Source organism: Heptranchias perlo, chromosome 3 (assembly GCF_035084215.1).
Source record: "Heptranchias perlo isolate sHepPer1 chromosome 3, sHepPer1.hap1, whole genome shotgun sequence".
Lineage (NCBI taxonomy): Eukaryota > Metazoa > Chordata > Chondrichthyes > Hexanchiformes > Hexanchidae > Heptranchias > Heptranchias perlo.
In genome coordinates, this window is record NC_090327.1 from 82,734,095 (window position 1) to 82,753,377 (window position 19,283).

Genomic DNA, 19,283 nt, shown 5'->3' on the forward strand with positions numbered 1-19,283 from the left:
ATTGACAGGTTAGTATGTACCTTACTGCCTGAGCTCTTTTTTTTTTAAATGGAGCCACTTAGGGATGTTCTCTATTGGTGGTATAACAATGAGCCTACAATTTTGGAATGGCCTGAGAGCTGATAGTGGTTTCCTGGATTGGCCAGCTCCAGATTAGCAGTCAAACCAGTCCAAAAATTCAATGTGACTCCTCCCTCCCTCATCAATATCTCTATCTCATTGTACTGAATGGAATCACTGGAATGTGCACCCCTATCATTGACACCATGAAGCAGCTTTGCAGATCTTCACATCAGGTAGCAGTCCTAGGAACTATTTACCTCAAAACTAAGGACAGTGATAGCAGCCATGCTTGTTCCCAAAGTCTTGCAAACACTACTGAGACTTCACAGCTCCATGGTCTTCAAAACACATTCATTCTCATCAGCTGGTGCAAGTTAACCTTGGTTTAGTAGACTCTTCCCCAAAGGCAGGCTTTCACGGTGGGTGTACTGTTATAACCTTCTTCCTCTTTGACATTCTGCACTAATAGTTAGCTTTTAGTGATGGATCCACGGTAAATAGCATCAAATTTCGTATCCTTGGGTAAGGTCTCCTAAGTTGCTTTGGTGATATATAATCCTGGGAAAGCTTGAGCGAATCTTAAATGCTATTCTACCTTCATGCCGGGTCAAATAAGACCGATCAACTGAGACCCACCATACATAAATTCTCCATGCCACAACTAGAACTTCTCCACAAGGTTGTTTCTTAGTTTTATTCACATCAGCAAATTGCTGTTCCATCATTTTATCTACCAATATATTGATCAGAAGAGAATTGTAGTTTCCACTGTGTAAATACTTGCACAGCTCCCCATTTCTATATTTATCGAACTCAGGGGAAAAAGGAATTCTAAGCAGCTATTTGCGTATTAGCCAAAAAGCCCCTTGGCAGGGGTGTGCTTGTGAGCTGCATTCTTCACTGCAATTATCTGATTAGAAAAAAGTCAGAGGTTCAGTTAAAAGCCACTTCCATTCATTCTATCATGGCTTCCTCAGCATCCGTTGGTCAGGTCCGAATTGGCAATGTTTGTAAAGGAGCTACTCAACACATTTATTAACATCACTGTTTACACTTGGCAAATGCTTTTGGCAGCAGAGATTGGAGCACTGCAGGATGGTCCCTCTCCATGTATTCTGCGCCACTTTGTTATACCCAAGTGAATAAAAAAAAACACACTGCCATCAAGGAGCCTCCTCCATTCTTCAAATATTAGGCATTGTTCATATTCTGAAATTCCTCCCAACCATCAGCCCATTTAAGATTTGTTTTTATCTGTTCAGGCCCTGTTAGGTTTGTGTTTTGGTTAGGATAAGGATTTTATTGGTTTATATCAGCTTCATGCCAAAATGAACTGATGCTATTATGCGGTCTTGGGGCTTTATATAACATGGCGGTGGAAGATCATGTTTGACTTGCGCAGTATGTGAGATCAAAACCATGAATTTGGGCATGCCTAGTACCTGATGTTACCAGAGACATTCAAGTTTGGCTAACTTCCTATGGTGTTTGAAGGTTGTCTATTATTGGAAGAATAAGAAAAAAAAACAATACAAAGTAAATAATGTACCTTTGTCATCTTTTGGATCAGTGTGGATTTGTGACACGAGACAAAAGTGAAGAAAAAAATGAAGTAAGTAGGTTCGAATCAATTGGAAGAGTAACATTTATTTATGTAAATATTAAAATAACTGGGTTATGTTACCATAATAAATGAGAATAAAGAGGATCATTTTTTCTCACTATATGGGAGGTACTGTAATTCCCAGCCTGATTCTCAAAATTCCACTTAAAAGCACCTCTGAGACATGCAGATTCAGCAATCTGTTGCAACAGGATTTGAATTTTCATGTAAGTGACAAAATTGTTAATCATTACTGTGTTTTTATGCTTTTTACAAACTGACAGAGCAGTGTTTACACTTCTTAATGGCTTCCTTTATGGTTGCTAATTGATTTGCTTCATTATCATATTAAACCTTGATAGTATGCCATTAGGGTAGTGGAATGCAGTAAATGAGCTGTTTGATTCTGGAACATAATGAACTAATTAGGCTAATTAAAATCAATATGTGTGCCAATATCTAACCAGGAATTGAAATGCTACTTTTATCTGTGGAAGCCACCAACTCAGTAACTGAGATCTAATACTGATTTATGAGTGCCTGATGATCATTAGTTGGAATAAATTGCTTGTAATACTAGAAACGGCATTATTCAAGCAGATGATACTAAGTGCATTGTTAGGTCGGCAAAAAGGGCAAGCTTACATATGTTATAAATTGTCACCTTAAACCTCAGTTCGTATATCAGGTTGCTGTTGTGAACAGTAATTTTACTTTTACGCTGGAACTGTTACTAGATAGTGTAAATTACTTTGATATGTGATTGCATTTCACTATCATGGTGAAATTTGAACAAGAAATTAAATATTAGAATGTGGTACTTCCTCCTAAATAAAATAATTTTATAAGCATATATGCTGGTAAAAGAAATAAAAAAGGGAGAAAAAATCTACAATATTACAGATAAGTTAAACCTGACAGTGCTTCTAAACTGTATGAACAAATCCTACCGTCAGCTGACACATTCAGATTCACTTTGGTGGGGATTTTGCCAGTTTGTGGCTGAGCTACGATGTAGATGTAACATTACTTTGTAATATGAGTTCTATGTTATTGTTTAAACATAGTGAAACGTCCTAATGCACTTTAAATTGAGGGGGAAAATGAACACTGAGCCGGAGATAGAGAAGGAACAGAAGACTATGTCAAAGAAATCAGTTTTGAGGAGACTTTTGAAGGTGGGGAGAATGTAGCATGGTGTAGGGGTTTGTGAAGAGATTTTGAAAGTGCAGGATCATGTGTCTGAAGGCTCTGCCACCAATGGCGGAATGATGGGGGAAGGCACAGCAGGGCAGAGTTGGAATGGCATAAGGTGTGAAATTAGACTAGAGGAGATTACACAGGCAGGGGGGGTGAGACCATGGAAGGATTTGTAAATGAGAGCAAGGATTTTAAAATTAATGTATTGGGAGTGGGGAACTTGTATAGGTTGGTGAGTAAGATTTAGTATGAGATAGGATCCAGCTGGAGGAGTTGAAGTTTGTGTAGTAGGATGGAGCTCAGGGAGGGAGAGTGTCGAACCTGAGATGACAAAGGCAAGTAGTAAGGGATGACATATAGTGTTATACAGGTGGAAATGGGTGTTTTTCATAATGTATAAGATTGGCGTTTGGTGATTAGGCTGGAGTTAAGTTGGACACTGTATACAGTATATCCATGTGCCTCCAAGGTATGATTAAGAACCAGGCCCAGTGCAGAAAACAACAAGGCACACCTCGTGAGCAACAATGACAATTGTGGAAGTCTGCAGTGGCGGCACATACTGAGTCAATGGTGACTATGTTTTCTAATTATAAATGGTCTCAAATGGGCTTTTTATTCAGAATATAGTACTTGGTTGCAAAATATCCAGTGTCAGTGGGAAAGCTGTCTTGTAATCCCAGTGCCCTGTAGTGTTACGCTAAAGGTTTAAAATGTTGGTGTTTGTAACTTTGATAAAGTATTTGGCATTTTTATGTGTATCTCTTAAACTGGAGTAAGAGGAGAAGCCAGGTGGGTGAAGATGACCCCATCCACCTTTAATTGCACTTGGCAAATCACGGCAGGGTTGTTAGCTGTTGCTTGACAGTCCCGCAGCTGGGCCTGTGTAATTTGTAAAGGAAAGAAATGTGAAACTGTTCAGCAAAATTTAAGAAGGTAACTATGGGAAACTGCTCATAAATACATAGCTGCTTGTTTTTTTTCTTTTTGCACAAATTCTTGGGGTGGGGGAGAAAGAGAGCTAGATAACAAAGTATGTTGATAGACTGCTTTCATGCCTAAGACTTGGGTTAAAATCCAGGTCATGATAATTCTGCTCTTGTTAGATGGCTGTAAGGGTCTTTTGTGAATTGAATTTGGGTATTCTTATCAAGTTCCTTCTGGGCACAAATGCAAAGTGCAATTTGGACCTAAATTTGGCAGTAGAGACGAGAGAATGGTTGGTGTAAGTGGTGGGGAAAGTTCACTGGTGCAGTTGGGGATGTTTTAATGTTGCAGTTAAGACTTATTGTAGAGAAGAGGGAGCTTAAGTTTTCCTCTGGGTTGTGTTATATCTGGCTTTGGGGTCCTTATTTTTTTTCTTCAATTCTTTATTATATTGTGCAGACTTTAAACACATTATTGTGTTATCAGTACAGTAGAAGTTTCATGAGTGCTGAAAACTCAGGATCTCTCATAACTCTGCGCATTTCAGTCATCATCGGTCAAATATTGTTGGAGTTCCTATAACTGTGCTCCAAACGCTGTGCTTCAGACTGTCCATGTTGCTCTTTCATTGAATTATTATGTACTGCAGCTGTGTCCCGGCTTGTAGTTTGTGGATACCGTTAGCTAATTTAAGGATTACCTCATCTGCCTTTTAAGGCATTTCTTGCATCAAGGGTCCCACTACCCTCCTCCAGGCACTCATCTGCCCGAAGCAGTTGAAACTTTCTGAAGGTGGCCAGATTATTGAACCACCACCTGGTGCTCTATGTTGATCAGTCAGTGGTAACACTGTCTACTGTCATTATGGTAGCAGGTTTTAACACCTGATCTGACACCAGTGCATTTCAATAGCTCTATGCAGTGACTGGGTTAAAGGCATGCCTTAGCAGGAGGCACAGATTCGGCATGGTAGATGTGTCAGGGCTTATTGGGCACTGGATATAGGTAAGGTTTGAGTAGTGCGTGGTCTCTGTCTACCTACAAATCCCAATGTTGTGCTGGAGCTACAAGTTGATTCCAGGTTCCATTTCACTGGGAGTGGGGTGAAGTGAGCTTGCAGAATAGGAACACACTTCTTTCTGTTTTCCCAGCTCCAGACAGAGCCTGTACAATACTTTCTCAGATTGGCAAGTGTCCAATAGGCGATTTGTTCACATGCTTCTTGTGGATGTTTTTAGGGGGTTACACCATTGTAATGCTAAAAGTGAGAACCATGCAAACCTGAGGGATGCAATGGTCCTATATCTTATGGGATGGCTAAATAGGGGTGAGACTCAGGCCTATGAGATGATAAAAGTATATTCATTTACTTAAGTGCAAAGTCAAATTAATGTAAGGAATAATGTAGGAAAAGATGACTTGTTGCAATACATCCACTCAAGTATAGGTGCAAGTGCTTACAGTTTAGAGATCAATTGTGGGCCGGCCTTTTACTCTTTCTGTCCAAGTATTTTGATTAAAAAGACCATGAACAATTCTATCGGTGCTTTTAAATGGAATTCAGCACTGGGATTTTCTTTGCGTCATGTCTGGGTCTGTTGTAGAATAATTGATAGAGACTGATTGCTATGATTAGTCATCAACTCCATTGTATCATGCTGAACGTGAACCAGATGGACTTTGGTCTTTTTTCGTGTAGCAGTTCCCATGTTCCTATGCAGTGATGTAGGTAGATTTTTCGCTCTGTCATCCTATTCAATGCTAAAGCAAATTGGGGTATATAGAGCTCCATGGATGAGACTTGTGAATAAGAACCTTTAAAATGCTATAAAGGAAAGTAACCTGAGCTTCCTCTAACCATGTTCCTTTTCTTTTTATGTACTGTAGTTTTGTTCCCTTAACCTGAGGAGTATTCCATTGGAGCAAATTGCAAGACCAGCATTTCATAGTTCAACTACGTAAGTGTAGAGTTTCATAATTTTTGTCTGACTTCAGTCAACTGATGTGCCTATGTAAGCCTATGGCATCTCTTAAGCGCTCCATATTTGAATGGAAAGAAATGGGTGGCGCTTGCGCCATGCATGCTGTGCCTAGTTGTACCAGGCATTTAGTGGCCTAACCAGCGATCCTTAAAGGGACTGCAGGAGGCTGCTCAAAAAAAGGCCCAAGAAATTTTCAGTTATTTTTGTTGGCCCGGAAGAAGCATGTGTGCTCCTCCAGAGTCTGTAAAGAAACTCTGGCCCACTGCTAGCTTGTTTGAGACCTGACCTGCCGGCTGGCTCAGTATAAGGGCCGGTTGATCTCCTGCCCTCCCTGACTGGCAAGCTGCGATGGGGCACCTGTTTGACTCCCACTATTTGCTTGGGGCATTTTAATGAGGCTCCAACCTCATGCTGGCACGCTTTGGACGCAAGTCGAATATCTCCCCAGATAACTGTTATACTGTTTCCAGCACTTCAGTGTTGTCTTGCAATTTTTTGAATCTCTGATTTTATTGTGGTTGATTGCAGAATGTAAAGGTTACTCATACAGTTATGTTCCCTACTTTATAATGCACCATATTTATGTAAGATCAGTTAATATCACATTGATATGAAACTATTGAAGTATTTATTGTGGGTTCTGAAACCTTGGAGCCTTCCCTCTTGTTTAACCTTCTTCAGCTGGAAAGTTTTGACATCTGCTGGTTTGGCACTTGACTGAACAGTTGTCAGCAGCAGGGTAGCTGTTTCCGGTAGCAGTTGGCTGGATGGCTGCATGCCAGCTTGTACCATCTGTGCACCTGACATTTCCTTCTAATTAACAGAGGGGTTAATTGTTCTGGCAGGCTCAAATGTAGTGTCTAACATTACCCAAGGGAGTTATGTACAAGTGCAGGAGTGGCAGGGAACTGGGGATGGCGGAACTAACATGCCATTGTCAGACAATGGTTAACAGCAACTGATGGTTTTACTAGCTAGGCACTTGCAATAAGGTTGAACAATTTTTCTGATGAATTATGCCAGGCTGCTGTAATGATGTAGAAGGAATTGAGCTTAGCAAGGGATAGACCACTGCCTTGAGGCAATTGTGGGGGAACAATTTGCATGTTATTACTGCATATTCATACCTAATTTTGTTAGGCTGCGCTAATAGAATGGAATGACTGTGCTAGGTTCCTCGTACTAAGTGTATTGTCAACAAAGCCAATGGCTTTCCTTTTTTGTTTCAATACTGAACACAATGATCATTTAGACACAGATGCGTAAAATGACAGTAGCACCATTTGTAAGTCTGACAATATAATTTATAAAGCTGTATTTTCATAATGGTAAGTGTAATAGTTCAAAGTTCACAGCTATTATGAATATGAAGCATTTCTATAATGAAATTGCACTACGTACCAAGGATAGACACCATTTTCTTTTACTGATTATAATTTGAGTTTTGTAATATTTTTGCAAAATCTTTACATTTTTCAATATAATGCTATTCAGAGATGACTTAGAATATTTAATCATGAATATATAATATTCTATCATTATATCCTGCTTTCAAATTGAACCTAGCCATTAAAACTAAAGCCGAATCTTTAAAGGACTGGACTATCGAATCACAGGAAAGTATATTTTATTTTAAGTTTTTAAACACAAAATATATTTTGGCTTGGTAATCTGAAATTGAAACTGCATCAACTTTTGTATTTTTATTAGTTTATGTTAGAATCATCGGATCACAGGTTACAGCACGGAAGGAGGCCATTTGGCCCATCTAGTCCATGCCGGCTCGATGCAAGAGCAGTGCAGCTAGTTCCACTCCCCCGCCCTATCCCCGTAGCCCTGAAATTTTTTTCTTTTCAAGTACTTATCCAGTTCCCTTTTGATAGCCCTGATTGAATTTGCCTCCACCACCCCCTCGAGCAGTGCATTCCAGATCCTAACTCGCTGAGTGGAAAAAGTTTTTCCTCATGTCACCTTTGGTTCTTTTGCCAATTACCTTAAATCTATGTCCTCTGGTTCTTGACCCTTCCGCCAATGGGAACAGTTTCTCTGTATCTACACAGTCTAGTCCCTTCATGATTTTGAATACCTTTATGAAATCTCCTCTCAACCTTCTCTGTTCCAAGGAGAACAACTCCAGTTTCTCCAGTCTATCCACGTAACTAGAGTCCCTCATCCCTGGAATCATTCTAGGAAATCTCTTTGCACCTTCTCTAAGGCCTACACATCTTTCCTAAAGTGCGGTGCCCAGCACTGGACACAATACTCCATTGTGGCCGCACCAGTGTTTTATAAAGATTCATCATGACTTCCTTGCTTTTGTACTCTATGCCTCTATTTATAAAGCCCAGAATCCCGTATGCTTTTTTAACCACTTTCTCAACCTGCCCTGCCACCTTCAACTATTTGTGTTCATATGCCCCCAAATCTCTCTGGTCCTGTACCCTTTTTAGAATTGTGCGCTATAGTTTATATTGTCTGTCCTCATTCTTCCTACCAAAATGTATCACTTTTCACTTTTCTGCATTAAATTTCACCTGCTACGTGTCTGCCCGTTCCACCAGCCTGTCTATGTCGTCTTGAAGTCTATCACGAGCCTCCTAACTGTTCACTACACTTCCAAGTTTTGTGTCATCTGCAAATTTTGAAATTGTGCCCTGTACACCCAAGTCCAAGTCATTAATATATATCAAGAAAAGCAGTGGTCTTAGTACCGACCCCTGGGGAACGCCACTGTACACCTCCCTCCAGTCTGAAAAATAGCTGTTCACCACTACTCTCTCTTTCCTGTTACTTAGCCAATTCTGTATCCATGCTGCTACTAACCCTTTTATTCCACGGGCTTCAATCTTGATGATAAGCCAGTTATGCGGCACTTTATCAAACACCTTTTGAAAGTCCATATACACCACATCAACTGCATTGCCCTCATTGACCCTCTCTGTTACCTGATCAAAAAAACTCAATCAAGTTAGTTAAACATGATTTGCCTTTAACATATCTGTGCTGAGTTTCCCTAATCAATCCACACTTGTCCAAGTGCCTGCTAATTCTGTCCAGATTATCGTTTCTAAAAGTTTCCCCACCATTGAGGTCAAACTGACTGTCCTGTAGTTGCTGGGTATATCTTTACACCCTTTTTTGAACAAGGTTGTAACATTTGGAATTCTCCAGTCCTCTGGCATCACCCCCGTATCTAAGGATGTTTGGCAGATCATGGCCAGTACCTCTGCAATTTCCACCCTTACTTCCCTCAGCAACTTAGGATGCATCCCATCCAGACCAGTTGACCTATCTACTTTAAGTACAGCTAGCCTTGCTAGTACCTCCTCTTTATCAATTTTTAGCCCATCCAGTATCTCAACTACATCTTCCTTTACTGAGACTCTGGCAGCATCTTCCTTGGTAAAGACAGATGCAAAGTACTCATTTAGTACCTCGGCCATGCCCTCTGCCTCCATGAGTAGTTCTCCTTTTTGGTCCCTAATCGGCCCCACCCCTCCTCTTAAGGCTATAGAAGACTTTTGGATTCACTTTTGTCTATTCTCTTACTCTCTCTCTGCCCCTCTTACTTCCTTTTTCACTCCCCCTCTGAACTTTCTATATTCAGCTTTCTTCTCACTTGTGTTATCAACCTGACATCCGTCTTGCATCCCTTTTTTCTGCTTTTATCTTACTCTCTATCTGTTTTGTCATCCATGAAGCTCTGGCTTTAGTTGCCCTACCTATTCATTTGTTCATGGGATGTGGGCGTCGCTGGCAAGGCCAACATTTATTGCCCATCCCTAATTGTACTTGAGAAGGTGGTGATGAGCCGCCTTCTTGAACCGCTGCAGTCCATGTGGTGAAGGTTCTCCCACAGTGCTGTTAGGTAGGGTGTCCCAGAATTTTGACCCAGCGACAATGAAGAAACGGCGATATGTTTCCAAGTTGGGATGCTGTGTGACTTGGAGGGGAACGTGCAGGTGGTGGTGTTCCCATATGCCTGCTGCCCTTGTCCTTCTAGGTGGTAGAGGTTGCAGGTTTGGGAGGTGCTGTTGAAGAAGCTTTGACGAGTTGCAGTAGTGCATCCTGTGGATGGTACACACTGCAGTCACGGTGCGCCAGTGGTGAAGGGAGTGAATGTTTAGGGTGGTGGATGCGGTGCCAGTCAAGCGGACTGCTTTGTCCTGGATGGTGTTGAGCTTCTTGAGTGTTATTGGAGCTGCACTCATCCAGGCAAGTGGAGAGTATTCCATCACACTCCTGACTTGTGCCTTGTAGATGGTGGAAAGGATTTGGGGAGTTAGGAGCAGGAGCAGGACCGGGACCAATGTCCTCGCGGGGGTATTTGCTAGTGCTATTGGGGAAGGCTTAAACTAGAATGGCAGGGGGATGGGAACCTGAGGGGGAAACAAGGATAGAAACAAAAGACAGAAAGGGAAGAAGCAATGATGGAAGGCAGAGAAATCAAGGGCGAAAAACAAATAGGGCCACAGTGCAAACTAATAATAAGATGACTAGCAATCTTAAAAAGACAAGCTTAAAGGCATTGTGTCTTAATGCGCGGAGCATTCGCAATAAGGTAGATGAATTAACAGCGCAGATAGATATTAACGGGTATGATTTAGTTGCGATTACGGAGACATGGCCGCAGGGTGACCAAGGATGGGAACTGAACATCCAAGGGTATTCAATATTTAGGAAGGACAGGCAAAAAGGGAAAGAGGCGGGGTAGCGTTGTTAGTAAAGGAGGAAATCAATGCAATAGTGAGAAAGGGATATTGGCTCGGAAAATCACGATGTGGAATCTGTATGGGTGGAGCGAAGAAACACCAAGGGGCAGAAAACGTTGGTGGGGGTTGTCCATAGGCCCCCAAACAGTAGTGGAGATGTAGGGGAGGGCATTAATCAGGAAATTAGAGACGCATGCAAGAAGTGTACAACTATAATCATGGGTGACTTTAATTTACATATAGATTGGTCAAACCAAATTAGCAATAATACAGTGGGGGAGGAATTCCTGGAGTGTGTATGTGATGGATTTCTAGATCAATATGTTGAAGAACCAACTGGAGAACAGGCGATCCTAGACTGGGTATTATGCAATGAGAAAGGATTAATTAACAATCTTGTTGTGCGGGGTCCCTTAGGGAAAAGCGACCATAACATGACATAACATGATAGAATTCCTCATTAAGATGGAGAGTGAAGTAGTTGAATCCGAAACTAGGGTCCTGAATCTAAATAAAGGAAATTACGAAAGTATGAGGTGTGAGTTGGCTATGATAGATTGGGGAACTTTACTAAAAGGGATGATGGTGGATAGGCAATGGCTAAAATTTAAAGAATGTGTGCAGGAATTACAACAATTATTCATTCCTGTCTGGTGCAAAAATAAAACAGGAAAGGTGGCTCAACCTTGGCTTACAAAAGAAATTAGGGATAGTATTAGATCCAAAGAGGAGACATATAAAATAGCCAGAAAAAGCAGCAAGCCTGAGGATTGGGAGCAGTTTAGAATTCAGCAAAGGAGAACAAAGAGATTGATTAAGAGGGGAAAAATAGAGTATGAGAGTAAACTAGCAGGGAACATAAAAACTGATTGTAAAAGCTTCTATAAATAAGTCAAGAGAAAAAGATTAGTGAAGAAAAATGTCGGTCCCTTACAGTCAGAAATGGGGGAAATTATAATGGGGAACAAAGAAATGGCAGAACATTTAAACACATACTTTGGTCCTGTCTTCACAAAGGAGGACACAAATAAACTCCCGGAAATGTTAGGGAACCAAGGGTCTAGTGAGAGGGAGGAACTGAAGGAAATCAGTATTAGTAAAAAAAAAATAGTGCTATGGAAATTAATGGGGCTAAAGGCTGACAAATCTCCAAGGCCTGATAATCTACATCCCAGAGTACTAAAGGAAGTGACCCTGGAAATAGTGGATGCATTGGTGATCATCTTCCAAAATTCTATAGACTCTGGAACAGTTCCTACAGATTGGAGGGTGGCAAATGTAACCCCACTATTTAAAAAAGGAGGGAGAGAAAAAACAGGGAATTACAGACCAGTTAGCCTAACATCAGTAATGGGGAAAATGCTAGAGTCTATTATAAAGGATGTGATAACAGAACACTTGGAAGGCATTAACGGGATTGGACAAAGTCAACATGGGTTTATGAAAGGGAAATCATGCTTAACAAATCTACTGGAGTTTTTTGAGGATGTAACTAGTAGAATAAATAGGGGAGAACCAGTGGATGTGGTGTATTTGGATTTTCAGAAGGCTTTTGATAAGGTCCCACACAAGAGGTTAGTGTGCAAAATTAAAGCACATGGGATTGGGGGGAATATACTGGCATGGATTAAGAATTGGTTGACAGACAGGAAACAGAGAATAGGCATAAACAGGTCTTTTTCCGGGTGGCAGGCAGTGACTAGTGGGGTACCGCAGGGATCAATGCTTGGGCCCCAGCTTTTCACAATATATATCAATGATTTGGATGAGGGAACTGAATGTAACATTTCCACGTTTGCAGACGACACAAAGCTGGGGTGGAATGTGAGCTGTGAGGAGGACGCAAAGACGCTCCAATGTGATTTATACAAGTTGGGTGAGTGGGCAAGAACATGGCAGATGCAGTATAACGTGGATAAATGTGAGGTTATCCACTTTGGTTGTAAAAACAGAAAGGCAGATTATTATCTGAATGGTGGTAGATTGGGAAAAGGGGAGGTGCAACGAGACCTGGGTGTCCTTGTACACCAGTCGCTGAAAGCGAGCATTCAGGTGCAGCAAGCAGTTGGAAGGCGAATGGTATGTTGGCGTTCATTGCAAGAGGCTTTGAGTACAGGAACAGGGATGTCTTACTGCAGTTATACAGGGCCTTGGTGAGACTACATCTGGAATATTGTGTGCAGTTTTGGTCTCCTTATCTGAGGAAGGATGTCCATGCCATGGAGGGAGTGCAACAAAGGTTTACCAGACTGATTCCTGAGATGGCAGGACTGACGTATGAGGAGAGATTGGGTCAACTAGGCCTATATTCACTAGAGTTTAGAAGAATGAGAGGTGATCTCATCGAAACATATAAAATTCTAACAGGACTGGACAGACTAGATGCAGGGAGGATGTTTCCGATGGATGGGGAATCCAGAACCAGGGGTCACAGTCTCAGGATACGGGGTATGCCATTTAGAACCGAGATGAGGAGAAATTTCTTCACTGAGGGTGGTGAACCTGTGGAATTCTCTACCACAGAAGGCAGTGGAGGCCAAGTCATTAGATGTATTCAAGAAGGAGATAGATATATTTCTTAATTCTAAAGGGCTCAAGGGATATGGGGAAAAAGCAGGAACAGGGTACTGAGTTAGACGATCAGCCATGATCATTTTGAATGGCGGAGCAGGGCCGAATGGCCTACTCTTACTCCTATTTTTTATGATTCTATGATTCTAGGAGGTGAGTCACTCACCACAGAATACCCAGCCTTTGAACTGCTCTTGTAGCCACAGTATTTATGTGGCTGGTCCAGTTAAGTTTTTGGTGACCCCCAGGATGTTGATAGTGGAGATTCGTCGATGGTAATGCTGTTGAATGTCAAGGGGAGGTGGTTAGACTCTCTCTTGTTAGGGATGATGATTGCCTGGCACTTGTCTGGCGTGAATGTTACTTGCCTCTTATCAGCCCAAGCTTGGATATTGTCCAAGTCTTGCTGCATGCGGGCATGGACTGCTTCATTTTCTGAGGGGTTGCGAATGGAACTGAGCACTGTGCAATCATCATCGAACATTCCCATTTCTGACTTATGATGGAGGGAAGTTCATTGCTGAAGCAGCTGAAGATGGTTGGGCCGAGGACACTGCCCTGAGGAACTCCTCCAGCAATGTCCTGGGGCTGAGATGATAGCCCTCCAACAACCACTACCATCTTACCTTGTGCTAGGTATGACTCCAGCCAGTGGAGAGTTTTCTCCCTGATTCCCATTGACTTGAATTTTACTAGTCTCTTTGGTGCCACACTTGGTCAAATGCTGCCTTGATGTCAAGGGCAGTCACTCTCACCTCACCTCTGGAATTCAGCTCTTTTGTCCATGTTTGGACCAAGGCTGTAATGAGGTCTGGAGCCGAGTGGTCCTGGCCGAACCCAAACTGAGTGTCGGTGAGCAGGCTTTTGGTGAGTAAGTGCCGCTTGATAGCACTGTCGATGACACCTTCCATCACTTTGCTGATGATTGAGAGTAGAGTGATGGGGTGGTAATTGGCCGGATTGGATTTGTCCTGCTTTTTGTGGACAGGATGTACCTGGGCAATTTTCCACATTGTCGGGTAGATGCCAGTGTTGTAGCTGTACTGGAACAGCTTGGCTAGAGGCGCAGCTAGTTCTGGAGCGCAAGTCTTCAGCATACAGCCGGGATGTTGTCGGGGCCCATAGCCTTTGCTGTATCCAGTGCACTCAGCCATTTCTTGATATCACGTGGAGTGAATCGAATTGGCTGAATACTGTCTTCTGTGATGGTGGGGATATCAGGACGATGCCCAAATGGATCATCCACTCGGCATTTCTGGCTGAAGATGGTTGCAAACCCTTCAGCCTTGTCTTTTGCATTCACGTGCTGGATTCTGCCATCATTGAGGATGGGGATGTTTGTAGAGCCTTCTCCCCCCGTTAGTTGTTTAATTGTCCACCACCATTCACGACTGGATGTGGCAGGACTGCAGAGCTTTGATCTGATCCGTTGGTTGTGGAATTGCTTAGCTCTGTCTATATCATGTTGCTTCTGCTGTTTAGCATGCATGTAGTCCTGAGTTGTAGCTTCACCAGGTTGGCATCTCATTTTTAGGTACGCCTGGTGCTGCTCTTCTACACTCCTCATTGAACCAGGTTTGATCCCCTAGCTTGTTGGTAATGGTAGAGTGAGGATTATGCAGGGCCATGAGGTTACAGATTGTGCTGGAATACAATTCTGCTGCTGCTGATGGCCCACAGCGCCTCATGGATGCCCAGTTTTGAGCTGCTAGATCTGTTCTGAATCTATCCCATTTAGCACGGTGGTAGTGCCACACAACATGTTGGATGGTGTCCTCAGTGCGAAGATGGGACTTCATCTCCATGAGGACTGTGCGGTGGTCACTCCTACCAATGCTGTCGTGGACAGATGCATTTGCGACAGGTAGATCGGTGAGGACGAAGTCAAGTAAGTTTCTCCCTCTTGTTGGTTTGTTCACCACCTGCCGCAGGCCCAGTCTGGCAGCTATGTCCTTCAGGACTCTGCCAGCTCGGTCAGTCGTGGTGCTACCGAGCCACTCTTGGTGATGGACATTGAAGTCCCCCACCCAGAGTACATTCTGTGCCCTTGCTACCCTCAGTGCTTCCTCCAAGTGGTGCTCAATATGGAGGAGGACGGATTCATCAGCTGAGGGAGGACGGTAGGTGGTAATCAGCAGGAGGTTTCCTTGCCCATGTTTGACCTTTTCATGGGGTCCAGAGTCAATGTTGAGGACTCCCAGGGCCACTCCCTCCTGACTGTGTAGCACTGTGCTGCCACCTCTGGTTGGTCTGTCCTGCCGGTGGGACAGGACATAACCAGGGATGGTGATGGAAGAGTCTGGGATGTCGGCTGAAAGGTATGATTCTGTGAGTATGGCTATTTCAGGCTGTTGCTTGACTAGTCTGTGGGACAGCTCTCCCAATTTTGGCACAAGTTCCCAGGTGTTAGTGAGGAGAACTTTGCAGGGTTGACTGGACCTGGTTTGCCTTTGTCATGTCCGGTGCCTAGTGGTCTGTCTGGTTTTATTCTCATTATGACTTTTTTTTAAAGCGAGATTTTACAACTGAGTGGCTTGCTCGGCCATTTCAGAGGGCAATTAAGAATCAACCACATTGCTGGGGTCTGGAGTCACATATCGGCCAGACCGGGTAAGGACGGCAGGTTTCCTTCCCTAAAGAACATTAGTGAACCAGATGGGTTTTTTACGACAATCCGGTAGTTTCATGGCCACCATTACTGATACTGGTATTTTAATTCCAGATTTTATTTAATTAATTTAATTTAAATTTCCCAGTTGCCATGGCAGGATTTGAACTCACTACTCCGGATTATTAGTCCAGGCCTCTGGATTACTAGTCCAGTAACATAACCACTATGCTACCGTACCCTATATTTTTTTTTCTAGGGCTATCTTTCACTCCCAATGCTTTGTGCACCTTGTTTCTCCTTTCCAATGCTACATCTCGGTGCCCAACCCCCTACCAAATTAGTTTAACCAACTCCCCTCCCCATAGCACTAGCGTGCTCCCCACTAGGACATTGGCCCCAGCTCTGTTGAGGTCCAACCCGTCTGGGTCTGCACAGGTCCCACCTCCCCCAAACTGGTCCCAGTGCCCCACAAATCTAAAGCCCTCCCTTCTGACCCACCTCTCCAGCCACGCATTCATCTGCTCTATCCTCCTATTTCTATACTCGCTAGTGCGTGGCACCGGGAGTAATCCGGAGATTACTACCCTTGAGGTCCTACTTATTAAGCTCTTTCCTAACTCCTTAAGATCTGCCTGCAGGACGTCATCCCTCTTTCTACCTATGTCATTGGTACTGACGTGGCTATTCACCCTCCTCCTCCGGAATGTTCTGTAACCGCTCAGTGACATCCTTGACCCTGGCACCAGAGAGGCAACATACCATCCTGGAATCATGTCTGTGGCCGCAGAATCACCTTTTTGTTCTCCTGACTATAGAATCCCCTATCACTATTGCTCTCCTGACTTTTCTCCTCCCCTGCCCCCCACCTCCCCACCCCGTACAGTTGAGCCACCCATGGTGCTATGGTCCTGGCTCTGGCTGCACTCTCCAGGGGAACCCTCTCTCTCTATTATTCAGTGAGATGTCTTCATGGGACTCCTGCACTACCTGCCTGGTCCCCTTGTCTTTCTGGCAGTAACCCATTCCCTCTTTGCCTGCACTCTCTTAAGCTGCGGGGTAACTACCTCCAGAAGTGTGCTATCCTCGTAGCACTTAGCCCCGCGGATGCACTGTAATGACACCAGCTGTTGCTCAAGCTTCGAAATGTTATGTGATTTATATTATATTAACTAGTATTAGTAACTCTTGACTAGTAATAGAAAGATGTTACAAATTGCCTAATACATGAATAGAATTGGCAATACACACATTATTTTGATCCTTACTATTCCTATTTTATTTATTGGCTTAATTTAGTTATTAATGTGATACCTGATATAAAGCTTACTATGTTGAGTTCACCATTAAAGTTTGTTCAATCTGCTGTCCTGTATTCATCTGCAGTCTGCATTCATCGTAGGTTTTTGTCTGTTTTTCATTTCTGCTGTAGATTATATCTATAACCTTGAGGTGACTAATAACAGTAAATATTATGCAATAAATAAGATATCATTGCACTTATGATCAGGTAACTTGGATTTGCCATATATTTTTGTTTTTGTAATTTTTTCATGAGTTGTTAGTTAAAAAAAAAAATCAAAATTTTACTTGTAGTAAATGAAATTTTGTGTTAACTATGAGCTCTATATTTATACCCAACAGGAAAAAATCAGAGGAGATCTTGAAGCCCCACTTGGACAGCTTAAAATCCCAGTTGCTAGCTAGAGATCAAATGATTCAAAATCTTCACTGGGAACTAAAAGAAGCATTGTGTGACAATGAACGAAGTAAGGATGAGGTAGGCATAATTCTCTTATTTGAAGGAAATTATATGCAGCAAGGAACTGTGTAGTTAATGGTAGAAAGTGCTAGAACACACACCAGGTCAGTCAGCATCTGTGGAGAGAACTACAAGTTAACGTCTTGGGTGTTAACCCAAAATGTTAACTTATCTGTTCTTTCCATTGATGCTGACAGATCTGCTGTGTGATTGCAGCATTTTCTATTTTTGTTTCAGATTTCCACTATTCAGTATTTTCTTTCTACTGTATAATCAATGTTCTTCCTACAATATGAACATTGGCTGTTGATCTACAAGCATAAAGAAACTTTTAAAAATGTATATATTGTACAAATTTGTGTGAATTTACTGCTGTTTGCTTTTTCTTTTGCATTATACCTTAGACTATGATGCATTTGTCAAATTTCTTTAGAAATCACCTGTATATTCCGCATCTTCCTAGAAATGATATTAATGCAATATTAGTAAAATATCACATCCTTCTGCAATTTTTTATAATGTAACAAAGCATTGAGAATTTAGTCATGAAATAGGATAAAGTACTTTAAGTAATTCTAACAATGAGGAAAATAGATTACTTAGATATTGCTATCATATACAGTTTTTTGATGACACGAATAATGTAATTTCTGTATTTGTCTCTTAAAGGTTTTCACTACATAATACAATTACGATGTTACTTTCAATAGTCAAAATCTGTTTTTTAATCACATCTCCAACTGCCATCATCATTGAACTGAAAACTATAGTGCAGATAACAGCGAAATGGCATTTGCAACAGTCAATGAATTAAGCAATGGCGGTGTATCAATATAGACTTGCTATTTAAAGTAGTAGCGATTTTTAAGGGCACTTGCATTTTCATTAAACAGACAGAGTACCTGGTGAAGCAATCATTAATATGCATTATCTGGCAAAGCATCCTTAGCATGAATTTTTATCAGGGTATACAGTATTTTCACATTTTTTTTAAGGCAATAAACTCATAATGCTGCTGCATTATATGTTTTGGTATAATGTTAGTGGTTGATGATCTGTAGCATTTTTATGACTTGGTGCTTTGAGATAAAACTACTTTAATTAATATTTTTAACCTTATTTAACAAAAGATAGTTTATTTAGCTTAAAGTTTTTATCAACAATATAGCAGTGCAGAATCAAAACAAAGTGACGTGATTGTATTATCCCGCATCCATTAAAATTTCAGAGTTCTGTTTGTAAAATTTGACAAAAAATCAATAGAAAACATTGTAAAGCATTATTTTTTAATTGAACAAACAAAAGAAATTTAACATCTCATTCACTCTTGTCTTCTGTAGACAGTGCAGTGAGTGATAGCAATGTCATATTGAATAAAGCATATGCAGTGTGTGTTGTATTATTCAGTTTTACTAAAGAAGAATATTAAATAATTTATTACATCATTGTGAGTAAATTTAAATTATGAGTTGCATGCTGTTAATTTTCAGCAGTTTCAAATAAGAGGTTGGGAGTCCAAGCCATATCCATGAAGAGGTAGAAAGGTTTCATAGAAATTTATAAAACTTAAAAAAAGATAAAATGACAGGCCAGCAGGTTTCAGAATAAAAAGTTAACTGTTTCACATAAGAAGTCACTTACAACTACACTTTCAAACTCTCAAATGTCTTGCCTTTGGTCCTCCATTTGCCACAACACCTGCAGTTGTTCTGCTCAATCACTCCCTCACCTCCGCTTTTGATCCCTTTGTTCCCCGTAAAACTCTTGCTCTCTCTCCCATCCTGGTTGGTCGTACTGGTATGGCTCTCATCTTCCCTCCCTCATTGCTAAGAGACTTGAACATATCTGGTGCACA

At 41.7% G+C, this 19,283-nt stretch overlaps 1 protein-coding gene across 1 annotated transcript in view; it reads left to right on the forward strand.

Annotated features, from left to right (window-relative positions):
- The window catches only part of LOC137308418 (early endosome antigen 1-like), a 498,139-nt gene that overhangs the window by 35,213 nt on the left and 443,643 nt on the right, over window positions 1-19,283 (forward strand). Inside the window, exons 4-5 of the mRNA XM_067977151.1 lie at window positions 5,681-5,751; window positions 17,311-17,446. Of these exons, the coding sequence (XP_067833252.1) occupies window positions 5,681-5,751; window positions 17,311-17,446 (207 nt within the window). The remainder of the gene's footprint in view (window positions 1-5,680; window positions 5,752-17,310; window positions 17,447-19,283) is intronic.